Below are 12,213 nucleotides of genomic sequence, written 5' to 3' on the forward strand. Positions count from 1 at the left end.
CACAGACAAGATCGAGTCAGGAATGTCAAGGATAACCCAGAGGCTCTTATTCAAGGCCACCACTTGGCCGAGGTTAACAATTTTTCGACACAAATCTCAACTGCCATGTCGAATTGCCGATCTTGGCAGCCACCCCCGCTTGGAGAACAAAGCCAAGCAGACGCTTCAATGAGGAGCTGATCCCTTTGAATGGAAGCGAGGTGCTGCTAGCTGTGTCCCCGGCTCCGCAAACCCCGCAATCTAAACTCCATGGGGGGAGGAGAGTGCGGAGACCCCACGCTGTAGTCTGATGACAGGTTCGGATCCTTGTTCCCGGGTAATTATACCCCGAAAGTTCAAATAGAGGCGAGTTTGACTGTTGAAAAAGAGATATTCAGGAGCAGAGATTTTCTCAGTGTTGCATTGCATACTTCATCTTTTGAACTTTACCCTGACAATGAAGAGTGACGCTTGGCTTAGCAAGCCGTTCTTGACGGCCATCTTTCTTGGAATAGGAGGTTTCCTCTATGGCTTGTAAGTTGTCATTATCAACGTTACATCAGACATTGATCGGCTCATGTTTGATAGCGATTCCGGAATCATCACGCCGAGTCTGGCTCTCAACTCCTTTTTGACTTACTTTGGCAACCCTCATGCTGCTCTCCGTGGTGCCATTGTCTCTGTTTACCAGGCAGGAGGTATGTTTTTTCTGATATCCAGTGTGTGGTCAGAAGCTGACTCTTGAGTTTAGCATGGCTGGGTAGTGCGTCCGTCGGTATCACCTGTGATAGACTGGGTCGACGCAAGGCCATTGCTTTTGGCTGCATCTGGGGTGTGATTGGCGGTGCCTTGATGGCTGGTGCAGCTCATGTTGCCATGCGTAAGTGATCGAAAAAGGCGTTGAAACTTTGTGCTAACTGGTGTTCAGTTATCATGGGCCGTCTTTTGATCGGTTATGCTGTTGGAACCATCACTGGAGTTGCCCCCGTTTTCGGTGCCGAGATAGCCAAGGTACAATAGCCCCTTTTCTTTTAACAGACATCTTACTAACTCTCCCCAGACAAATGAGCGAGCCAAGATCACCGCAGTCAACCAGATGAGTGAGTTCCCCGTTCCCGAGTAACTACCAAGACTAACCCCCTTCAGTGGTTGCCTGGGGCTTCTTCGTCGCCCTCTGGACCGGTGTCGGTGAAGGCAAATGGCACAACCCCAACCAATGGCGTCTCGGCTTCGCCATCCAGAGCATCCCAGCCCTCTTCCTTGGCGTCGGAGTCCTCTTCCTCAGCGAGTCCCCCCGCTGGCTCTGCCTCAAGGGCCGCTATGAAGAAGCTGAAAAGGCCTTCCGCAACTACCACTACGACGGAACCAACGACGAGTGGTGCCGCACTGAGTTTACTGTTATTCAGGTCAACATTGCTGAGGAGCTTCAGGCGCAGGGCAAGCTGTCTTGGGCTGATCTTTTCAAGACTCCTGCTTTCAGGAAGCGTCTCTTTGTCGGTTCTTTCGTCTGGGCTGCTGCCATGTTGTCTGGTATCTCGTTTGTGCAGTACTACCAAACTGCCATCTATGCTACCCTCCAGTTCGACCAAGACCGTCAGCTTCTCGTCAGTGGCCTGTACGGTTCAGTTGCCCCCGTGGCCTGCTTCCTGTCCTTGTTCTTTGTCGACAAGATCGGTCGTCGGAAGATTCTCGTCATCAGCTCTTCGCTGCTTTCGCTTTGCTACATGATCATTACGATTCTTGCTGCTTTGTATCCTGCTCGTCCTGGTCTGCCTACCAACGCTGCAGCTCAGAGGGGTCTGATTGCTTGCATCTTTGCGGTATCGGCCAATTATTCGGCTCTGCTTGGACCCATGACCTGGATTATTCCGTGAGTATCACTACAAACTTCTATGTGGCTCATGCTAACGAATCTCTAGCCCCGAGGTTTTCACTACTGAGCTCCGTGCCAAGGCAAACGCCATTGTTCAGGTTGTTCACTACTCGATCAGTTTGATCATCACCCAATGCTCGCCCATTGCCCTCGCCGAGGTCGGCTGGAAGTACTACGTAAGTAACGAAAAAACCCTCCCGTACACAAATGCTAATTAAAAATCTAGATTCTGTTCGTTCTGACGAACGCTCTCTGTGCCGTCGTCTTTGCATTCGCCTATCCCGAGACACGAGGCAAGTCTCTCGAGGAGATTGACGAGATCTTTGGTGATGTCAAGGTTATCCGTCAGGAGGACGTCAAGTTCTCTGAAAAGGCTGGACTCGAGACTCTGGAATATCGTGGCAACAGGACAAGTGCACAGGATGCTTAGGGTGGAATCTCTACGGGCTTGGTCGACTAGGACATGACTTTGGTTGAGTCAGAGTCGGTCTATCTATTACTCTTCTGAATAATCTTATTATAAAATCTCTTCTCTTTAATCAGCTACCTTACGAGGCTTCAGTCCCGGCTTTGGTCTCGGCTTGTAATCTCGGCTGTGGTGCCGATGCTTGGGCAGCAAAAGTAAAATGGCTTCACCAGTAAATACAAGACATGTAGTAAAACTACCAGCTAAATCCTTCATCTATCAGAACAAACCCTCTCCTCAAACCACCAGATCTTCCAAGATTCGAAGCAGCAACCCGCACATCATCCGCCATGCCCGGGGGTCCTGAGACGAGGATACCGATGGGATCCCTTCGTCCACCACTAGCCGCTAGTTCGCTTTGAAGAATTTCCGCAATGTCCATGCGCTTTCCTACGCTAGTGGTAACACTAACGGTTGGTGGGAGACCGGACATTTCTTGGCTGAGCTCCTTTTGAAGCGAATCGTTCCTTAGGCCCCAGTACACGCGCGCGGATCTGGTTCCGTTCTCGTGGAGGAGTGGCAACATGGTAGTGATTCCGACTCCACCAGCGAAGCAGACGAGATCGGAGCAGTGGGACAGCTTGTTGATGGGGCTGGAATGATATGAGCCCTCGATAAGAACTCGTAGTCGGAGCAGGCCCCCAGCTGATGCAACTTTTTGGTGGAGCTTTCCAGTCATGCCTGAGCGTGTCCTCACGTAAAAGGTTGCTCTGGAGACGGGGCCGGCCTTCTCATGAGAGATTGCTGCTGACTGTGCTGTAGTATCGGCCTTGTCGTCCTTCTCTTTTCCGATGTTGCTTTCACTTCCAGACACGGGCTCAGTGCCCTCGAATGAAAGTGACGAAGCGACAGAAAAAGGATGAGTTTCCCAGAACCTCCAGCTCAAAGTCGGAAAGCAGAGATAGGCGACACCATGAACTGAGACATCGTCGATGGTGATCTTCAGATACTCTCCTTCAGAGCCATCGACAGTCGAGACGACGGCAGTCTTCAGACCTCGTCCAGCCATTCGAGCCACCCGGGCAAGGCGCTCCAAGGCCCAGATACCAGAACCGATAAACATCCAAATCTCGTAGCCCCAGTTGTAATCGTATCGGTACCAGATGTGGTAGTAGTATCCGATGAGGAAAATCAGGACCATGAGCTGGTGAGTGCTCAGGAACACTTCGTATGCCTTTTGCCGAACGACGAGCAGGGAGGTCGGCCAGATGATAACGGCAGCCACCGTTGCAACAATACCCCAGATCCAGTAGTCTTGAACAAGCTCAGCTTCGTAGTCTCCAAACAGCTTGTAGTACACTAGCAGCATGATCGAGTGCAGGACCGTGTGCAGAATGGTCCAGTATCCAAGCCAGCGATGAAGCAGTAGATATGTCCCGTAGCTCCAGTCAGTCAGCTGCAAGAGAATACTGTTTCGAGATGAAAAGATCAGCAGCGCCACCATGTTTCCCATGGCCATGACACCAGCTCGGTTTCCGATGGTGCTGATTTCCTGCTCGCGTAGGCTGGCAAAAGAACTCTGGGGCTGAATGTTGTAGTAAGGCGCGATGAGAAAGACAAAGTTGAGCAGGCTGATGAGTAGAATGAACAGTAGCTGGCCACGGGTTGGGACGAGACCTCCCCCGAGATGAAGTGCGATGGGTGAGCGATGGGATGTGCCCCAGGCTGGGGGATGGTTGAGGACCGAGTTGAGCCAAGTCCAGGAGATGCTCCTGTTTAGAGCTGGGACGAGGCGGAATAGTGACAAGACGACTGGGAGGAAGATGGCAACAAGCATGATGGCGATGCTGGTAGTTGGTCAGAACCTGTAATGAGAGGTCCAGAGGCGACTTACGTGTAGGTTACGTGCCCAATCTCATTGGTTTCAAATGAGGTCATGCCGTTGTACTGCTTCTGCCAGTTTGCTTGCAAGACAAAGCTCGTGACATTCAGGGGCTCTCCCGACACGGCGATGGGCAATGAAGTATCTGGTTCAGATTCCGTCGTCTCCTCTGTTTGTCCGCCATGTCCTCCGTGTTGTCTGGGCTTGATCTTTCTGGAATGGTTATCGTGGCTGCTTGTCTCATTGCTCATCTTACCAGAAGCCTCTTTCTCATCCTTCTTGGCTCCTGCCAGAGCGTTCTGGTAAGACATGACGGGCTTCCATTCCATGGTTCCGACAGTACCGGTAGCCAAGTGGCCACGCCAGTAGTCTTCAACCAAGGCAAGCTCAGGTGCACCGCTCCCCGGGCAATAAGTGTCGATGCAGAGTGCCATAGTCTTGAGAAAGGCAGGATCGCTGGTGTAACACTCTGGCGGCGTGGTGGTGGTTGAGTGTCCTGAGCCATGAATCGCTGCATCGTCCTCCTTAGGGGTACAAGTCAAAGGACAGCCTTTAACGACACCACGGCATGCAAAGGCGCAGGCAGGATGGTACATGGTCTTTCCCCATCCAATCATGCCAGTGCCATCGGACAGTGCCAGGCCGGCATGCCAGCCAAGCAGCAGGCACAGCTTGAGAGCCATGGCCGCGTAGATTTTGCCAAAGAGTTTGAATGGAGAAGAAAGAATCAAAGAAGACTGCCGAACTGCCCAAATCAGCGTCTCCTTGAGGTTCTCTTAAGGGTCCATTGGTTCGCGGCACAAAAGTCTTGGCAGTAATCCCGGTCGATGCTGGGCCCATGATATCTTGCTCAATCCTTCTCACGTCGCTACATCAGTGGATCATTGCAGACTCTGACGAGCAGAACAGCCAATCATTTATTCTTGCTTTCACAGTCCATCCTTGAGCAGTGCAAGAGCCAAGACTATGGCTGCGGTGACTGATGCTTATTTGGGCTCGGAGATGTGGCCAGTGTCTCCGCCTTGTCGTTTCCGGGCGAATCTCTGACGTTGCATTTGTATTTGGCTTTGAGGCTAGCAGTTCTCTCTTCTCTCGTGGGTCCGGATCTACCATGGATCGGTTTACACTGAGCTCATCAGCTAGAACCCCTTTTGTACTCGGCACGGGCGGTACAAGACCCTTCTCGCTCAATTGAGCAGGTTCTCGGACATGTACCGATTAATAATTACTCATCATTTTGAGGCTCGGGTGTATTGAGGCGTGTGTTGCAAGGTGGAAATAGAGCTCATGCCCTAAAATAAGCTTAAGTGGCTTAAATTGAGCTTAAACGCCTCAACCGCTGCGTGATGTGATCCATCCAGTTAGATGCTTTGCATTTCTCAAACAAGAATAATTGCCCTCCTTGATATCACATGAGAGTCTTGTAATTCTTTGCAGTGAATAGAACTATATTGACGATCTAGTCTCTTGCCTTTTCACATCAGCCCACTGCCCCGACACCCGTCGTCTTGCTCACCTCATCCACTTAGTAGATAATTATCATAAGCATTGAATGGCATAACATCGTTGGCTGTCACTTACACGATCATAGATAGCTATTTCTCATCAACAGTGTGTATGTATTAACGGCCACTAGGGCCGCTGGTTTATATCGAGACTTGATAAATATGTACACATAAAACCACCAGCATCAGGCTCTACAAAACTCCTCTTCATGCTACAAAGCCACTCGCCATGCTCCACAAACTCCTCTCATCAAACAACTTTGATAGGCCGTCAACTTTTAAGCCGAGAGGCACTGGGAGTACCACTCGTTTTGCTTGATGCACTTGAAGCCGGAAACGCACGTGGTAGGGCCGGTGAAAGCGCCGCCGCCGCACTGAGCATAGGCACCGGCGGTAGCACCAGTCTGGGCAGTAGGGGCAGCGGGAGTCGAGGCCTTGGTGGTGGCGGGCTTGGAAGCCTTAGTCGTGGTAGGCTTGGAGGCAGCGGCCTTAGTCGAGGTGGGCTTGGAGGCGGCGGCGGTAGTGGCGGGCTTGGAGGCGGCAGCCGAGGGAGAAGAGCTGCCGGAGCTAGAGCCGGAAGAGACACCCGACTGCCAGCCGCGCTTGCGGGAAAGCTCGTACCACCAGTTGCGGAGCATCCAGCCATCAAAGTCGGTGATGGTGGTAGAAGAACCAGCAAGCATGACGAAGTTGGTGACACCAGTAGGGGTCCAGTCATAGACTGCAAGAGTTAGCTAGTTGCTCACATATTATAGGGAACATCACTTACAGTCGTCAAGGGCAAAGGTGTGGCCCATCTCATGCAGGAGAATGTGGCCAACACCCTCAGGGCCAAGTCGCTGACCCCAATCACCACCAGCACCACCGGCCATACCCTTGGTCAGCCAGAGGGACTGGTCGTAGTGTCGGTCGGCACCACCGGGGCACTGGTTGTAGTTGCCGTCCTGGTGGAAGAAGCGGCCGCACTTCTCAGAGCACTGAGGAACACCCTCGGAGTCGACGTCAGTGTAGACGTCAATGCCAGCAGTGGAACCCTGGAGGAGGCTCTTGTCCTTGACAGCCCATCCAACGACGTTGACCTTGATGTCCGTGTAGGGGAAGTTGTCGTAGCCGTAGAGCCACTTGAACCACTTGTTGTACTGAGTCTGGAGAGTGGTGGCGATCTCCTCACGGTAGGCAGCAGTGACGGGCTGGTCAGACTCCCATCGAACGCACATGTTCAGCTTTCCCTTGCCAGCAATGAGCTGGTCCCAGCCGTAGTTCTTGAAGCCCAGGGCATCCGAGTAGGTCTTGAGGCAGTGGTCCCAGACCTCCTTGAGGGGAGTGGCGAGGTTCGAAGGGGGGTTCCATCCGGACTGGCGCTTGGCGGGACGGTTGCGGGGGAGGTCCTGCCAGGATCGGGTCTCCTTGACGCTGCTGAGGCCCTGCCAAACGGAAGCGTCAAGATCAGACTTGGGGGAGGTGCCCTGGGCTGCGGTCGACGCAGCGAGGGCCAAAAGGCTAGCAGCAGAGGAGAAACGCATGATGCAAAATAAGTGGAATAAAAGAATGGATGGTGATGATGTTTAACGAATGATACACTGAAAGGGAAAGTAAAAAAGAACGTCTACCGAACAAGTCTCTTCCATTGTAGGGCAGAGCGAGGACGGGACGAAATATATACCACAGAGCTGAACAGCCTGGGAAACGGGCATCGTCCCGTTTTGGGATTGATGCTAGGGCTCGATTGGCGGGATAAAGAGGCTGCGGAGACGGGATGGAACCTGTGGATCAGGGGTAGCGAGGGCCACGGCGTTGGGATTGCATGTTTCTCGCCCAGGGTCAGGAGAAGGCGAGAAGCTATGGGGTTTAAAGATGGAGTTTTCTAGAATTGGTCTTTCGATAGTCGGGCCTGTTAATTAGTCTCCTGTGTGCACTTATCTTCAAGGTTGAGTTAGCTGAAGGTTAGACTTGAGACTCTAGAGGGCGCCAGACATGGAGGCTATTCACACAAAACTACCACCCACCCTGTCACCACCCAACCCAACAGAAGAATAAGCTTACTCTCATAAAAAAAAACCCATGCCCGCATCATGAAACTGTCGAAAAACTGCCGATAGGCCCAAGCCTTGTTTTAGGTGTTTTCATGGTGTCACCAAGCGCTCCAGTGGATGCGCCGAGGCTTCTCCTTGAAACAGTCCTTTAATCGTCGTTTTGTTAGGGCGTGCGACCTGAGACGGGCCTTGGCGGGCATGGGTCAACCGTCGAACTATTCAGACTAACGTTAGTTTTACGAACGGACGAATAATTAGACCTGGGTGCGCCTTCGGGTATCGAATTTCTTCCGTCCAGTCAGACGTGTCCCAATGCGCGCTTCATCTCGTATTGAACGGATGGCACGTGTTGAAGCACGTGCCTCCGAACCCGAAGCCGTAAGATGCAAACCCGATTCGGGTTTAACGGACGCTCCATGTCCGACTCTTGCCCGATCATGTTGCCGAGAACCCCGCGTTTGAAGGGCATCAGCCGATAACAGTGAGGACAAGAGTAAAGGATGAGGACGACAATAGCTTGTGAAAGGTAAGTAAGCTTAATTGATCAATTACTAGACACAGTCTAACTGTCTCATATAGGTGCAGGTAATTAACCATCTCTCCGCCGTCACTTTCCCGACAGGGGTTAACCAAGATTCACCCTACACCAGAAGATCCAAGGTCAAATGCAGACACGACGGCCAGCCCCCTTGCGCCGGCTGTGCAAAAAGTGGTCATGTCCGAACCTGCGTTCTGAGTGGGCCTATCCTAGGTCAAAAGTCGTCGTCTGATTCCAGGCCCCGATCGGCAAAGAGACGCCGTCTTAGCCTGGGGAGTCCGACAGGGGAGTCTGGTCGGGACATCGGCCACGTCTTTGGTCATGTCCTCCGGGATCGCCTCATAAAGGCTATTACCATCTTTCGAGCACAGTTTCCTGAATTTGGGTTCATACATCCTGGCGACCTCGAGTACCATGAGGAGGAACTTGGTGTCTTGCAGAAGCTACGGCTTTTGGCCATCTTGGTCGTGTCGCGTCGGTACATGGACGATGACCCGACCGACGGTGCTTCTCCGAATGTGTCCTACATAACGAATGAGGCACAAAAGAGGATGACCAATGGCCCCAGCCTGGCTCTCATCCAAACATTTCTGATTCTGTCCCTCTGCAACTGGGGCGACGGAGACGGCTTCAATGCCTGGATGCACTCTGGTATCGCCACCAGAATGGCTCAGGGGCTTCTGAGTACCGGCTTCGCAGGATGCAGCAAAGGCGAGACGCTGTCGGAGATCGAGAAGAGGACTCTGTGGACTTGCTTCAAAATGGACAAGTTGCTAAGTTGTGGCAAGCGACGACAGGCCATGTTTCCCGACCAAGATTTGCACTTTTCCTTACCCATCAACGACGCGCAGTTCTTATTTGGAGCCCAGGCGACTCCAGCGCCAACACTAAGTCCTGGACAAACTGACTCGAGAATCTATGGACCCGACGACTACCTCGTCCTTCTCATTCAAGGTCTGCGGATTTGGTCAAGAGTGCACACGTGGATAGCAGAGGGCGGCAGAAGACAGCCTGGCATGACGGAGCCAGCCGAGTGTCCTTGGCATGAGACCTCCAAGTGGCATCAGATGAAGCAGGACTTGATGAAATGGCGAGAGTCTCAAGATGCCCTCATTAGATATCCTGGGACCAAGGTGTCCATGCATGCTCAGCGAGGGCAAGCAGAGAGGTTTGCTTACATCAACCTCATCTACTACGTCAGGTGAGCTCAAGTTGATCATGAGTCGAGTCAGTGCTGAGTATTGTTTACCCAGCTTCCTCTTCCTCTGCCGCGAGTATATCCCTTTCTGCCCCGTCGACGAAGTAAAACCACGAGGTCCCATAGAGCCACCGCTCCTCAAAGCCCCAGGCCCAGAACCCTTCTGGTCGCAAAACCTCATCGAGCTCTACGACGCTGCCACACAAATGTCCAACTTGCTAGGCGATCTTGAACACGTCGGCTGCTCCCTCCGCACGCCGTTCTCAGGCTTGTGCGCCTTTTCCTCGACATTGTGGAGTCTCTATGCCGCCTCGTTTCCAAAGTTTATGGGGTTTACGCAGGATCAGACAAAGAATGCTGAGGAACAGGCGGAGAGGACTATGGCGTATTTGGTCAGGATCGGGCAGATATGGAAGCTTGCTGATGAGTGGATTGATGTGCTAAATACGGCCAAGAGTTTGTTCCACCGTGTGACCATGGAGGGTCATGGGAGAACTGTCAAGAGGTCAAGATACGATTACCCAGAGCTGGAGGAGTCTATACATCTAGCGCCACTCAAGGGGATGCCTCGCCAGACGTTTGATAGTAGCAGCCTGGGGTCATCCTTGGTCAACCCCCCTAGCGAGAGGCCAACGCAGCAGACGACGGTGAACGAAGCAGGAGAGGAAGAAATCGCTGGGGGCGGGATCGCTTTTCAAGATGACTTGTCACACGGTAATGACTTTCTCGGCGAGGATTGGTGGAGGCTTCTATCTTTCTACGATGACCCTCATTTGTTATCGACAAGTATCGACAATATTGGGGATGAAAATGCAGACTAGATTGTCAATACACAAACAATCCCACACACCTATGTGGTACCTTGTGTGTTATCCTGTTGGAAATTATGTTGGGATATGATGGTACCTCCGTCTCTGCGGTTGAAGAAGTCCTCTGCATAATGACTGTATATACTTTTATTCAGTTCCACTGAACAAATCTACAACTTTCATTGCATCCCTGTTATACCATCTTGCACTTGAATACTGTGAACCCGAGATTTCGGGTTATTTTATCGCTAACCTTTGTAACCCGATATTCGGGTTTGACCGGCTGCAAACCCGATCATTCAACCACTCTTCAGCTGAAAGCAACTCTCGAAACCGTCAACCAACCACACACAACTTAAATACCTTGTAATCAGCTCACACCACGCTACCATCAATACTACACATTAATCACAATTCGAGACGCCAGTTATTCAAGATGGCTTCTACCGATCAACCAAGTCCAGAGCCGCATCTCATGCACCGCTCGCTTCTTCATGAGCCTGAATCCGTCGTCTCCGCATCAGGCGTCTATCTCACGCTATCATCCGGCCGCCGAATCCTTGATGGCTGCGCAGGTGCTGCAGTCGCCATCATCGGCCATGGACGTGCCGAAGTCCGTGATGCCATCGTCAAACAAGCCGACAAGGTGTCGTACGTTCACACGATGGCCTACACCACCGACAGTTCCGAGAACCTTGCCAATTTTCTCTTGGAAGGTAATCCGTTTGATTTGACGAGGGCGTATCTCATCGGGTCTGGGAGTGAGGCTATGGACTCGGCGATGAAACTTGCTCGGCAGTATCATGTCGAGAATGGACAACCCCAGCGGACACGGTTTGTCTCGAGAATACAGGCTTATCATGGCAACACCATCGGAGCTATGAGCGTGGGCAGCAACCTGGCCAGAAAAGCACCTTACGAGGGTGCTCTTCTGCTTGACAATGTCAGCTACGTGAGCCCCGCGTATGGTTATCGCGGACAAAAGGACAGTGAGACGGAATATGAATATGCAAGGAGACTGGTTGACGAACTCGACAATCATTTCCAGGAAGTCGGTCCAGACAAGATCATCGCTTTCATCGCCGAAACAGTCGGAGGGGCAACAGCTGGCTGCATCACTCCCCCAGCAGGATACTTTGAAGGAGTTCGAAAAGTCTGCGACAAGTACGGCGTACTCTTGATTCTCGACGAAATTATGTGTGGAAGTGGAAGAACGGGAACTTTCTTTGCCTTTGAGCAAGATGGCGATGTTCGTCCTGATCTTGTCACCATCGGCAAAGGCCTCGGCGGAGGATACGCTCCTATCGCTGCTACGCTTGTCCATCGACACATTGTCGAGACTCTCAAGAAGGGCACTGCGAGCTTCAACCATGGCCACACATATCAGGCTCATCCTTTGAGCTGTGCTGCAGCTCTGGCTGTTCAAAAGATCGTCGAGGGCGAAAACTTGGTTTCCCGGTGTGCTGAGCTAGGATCTCGACTGCACAAGACTCTTGTGGAAGTCTTTGGCCCTCTTGACTATGTTGGCAACATTCGTGGACGAGGATTGTTCTGGGGCATAGAGTTTGTCGAAGATAAAAAGACTAAGAAGCCATTTGACAGCAAGTTGCGCTTCGGGGTTCAGGTCCAAGAGATGGCCTTTCAGCTTGGGTTGGCTGTGTATCCAGGAACCGGGACTGCTGATGGCTATGTGGGAGATCACATCATTATTTCTCCTCCACTGACTATCACTGAAGAGGAGATGGATATCATGATTGATTTGTTGAAGCAGGCGTATGACAAGGTAGCTGCGTCGGTTAGAGGATAGGGGTCTCTTGGGCAGGGAGACGAGCGTTAGCCTGGGGCTAAGAATTATGTCCCGAGAAATATTTCTCCTGAGGTTCCTTATAGGATTTCAAATATTACAATAATATCAAGGCTCACCCCTACTCGCCACCCCTCCATCTCAATCCTTCTTGATGGCGTCCCAAAGAGGCCACCAGCCACAACA

The 12,213-nt window shown here is 51.9% G+C and overlaps 5 protein-coding genes across 5 annotated transcripts; 3 read left to right on the top strand and 2 right to left on the bottom strand.

Annotated features, from left to right (window-relative positions):
- Window positions 1–436: 436 nt before the first annotated feature.
- On the top strand, window positions 437–2,282 carry MRS44_001960 (uncharacterized protein; the record flags this gene model as incomplete). Its single annotated transcript, XM_046272406.2, has 8 exons — window positions 437–513; window positions 568–677; window positions 731–859; window positions 908–990; window positions 1,040–1,079; window positions 1,126–1,849; window positions 1,899–2,028; window positions 2,079–2,282. 8 exons carry the CDS (start codon window positions 437–439, stop codon window positions 2,280–2,282), a joined length of 1,497 nt encoding a protein of 498 aa, XP_046124833.1.
- Window positions 2,283–2,514: 232 nt separating this feature from the next.
- Window positions 2,515–4,823, bottom strand: MRS44_001961 (uncharacterized protein; the record flags this gene model as incomplete). Its single annotated transcript, XM_046277858.2, has 2 exons — window positions 2,515–4,105; window positions 4,153–4,823. The coding sequence occupies 2 exons, from the start codon at window positions 4,821–4,823 to the stop codon at window positions 2,515–2,517; spliced, it is 2,262 nt and encodes a 753-aa protein (XP_046124834.1).
- Window positions 4,824–5,923: 1,100 nt separating this feature from the next.
- On the bottom strand, window positions 5,924–7,168 carry MRS44_001962 (uncharacterized protein; the record flags this gene model as incomplete). The annotated part of the gene is made up of 2 exons (XM_046268002.2): window positions 5,924–6,366; window positions 6,415–7,168. 2 exons carry the CDS (start codon window positions 7,166–7,168, stop codon window positions 5,924–5,926), a joined length of 1,197 nt encoding a protein of 398 aa, XP_046124835.1.
- Window positions 7,169–7,990: 822 nt separating this feature from the next.
- On the top strand, window positions 7,991–10,235 carry MRS44_001963 (uncharacterized protein; the record flags this gene model as incomplete). Its single annotated transcript, XM_065623895.1, has 3 exons — window positions 7,991–8,056; window positions 8,258–9,417; window positions 9,470–10,235. The coding sequence occupies 3 exons, from the start codon at window positions 7,991–7,993 to the stop codon at window positions 10,233–10,235; spliced, it is 1,992 nt and encodes a 663-aa protein (XP_065480306.1).
- A 424-nt stretch (window positions 10,236–10,659) lies between these two features.
- On the top strand, window positions 10,660–12,030 carry MRS44_001964 (uncharacterized protein; the record flags this gene model as incomplete). The annotated part of the gene is made up of 1 exon (XM_046277860.2): window positions 10,660–12,030. The coding sequence occupies one exon, from the start codon at window positions 10,660–10,662 to the stop codon at window positions 12,028–12,030; it is 1,371 nt and encodes a 456-aa protein (XP_046124837.1).
- Between the last annotated feature and the right edge of the window lie 183 nt (window positions 12,031–12,213).

Source organism: Fusarium solani (genome assembly GCF_023522795.1).
Source record: "Fusarium solani strain SB1 chromosome Unknown bctg00000000, whole genome shotgun sequence".
Taxonomy (NCBI): Eukaryota; Fungi; Ascomycota; class Sordariomycetes; order Hypocreales; family Nectriaceae; genus Fusarium; species Fusarium solani.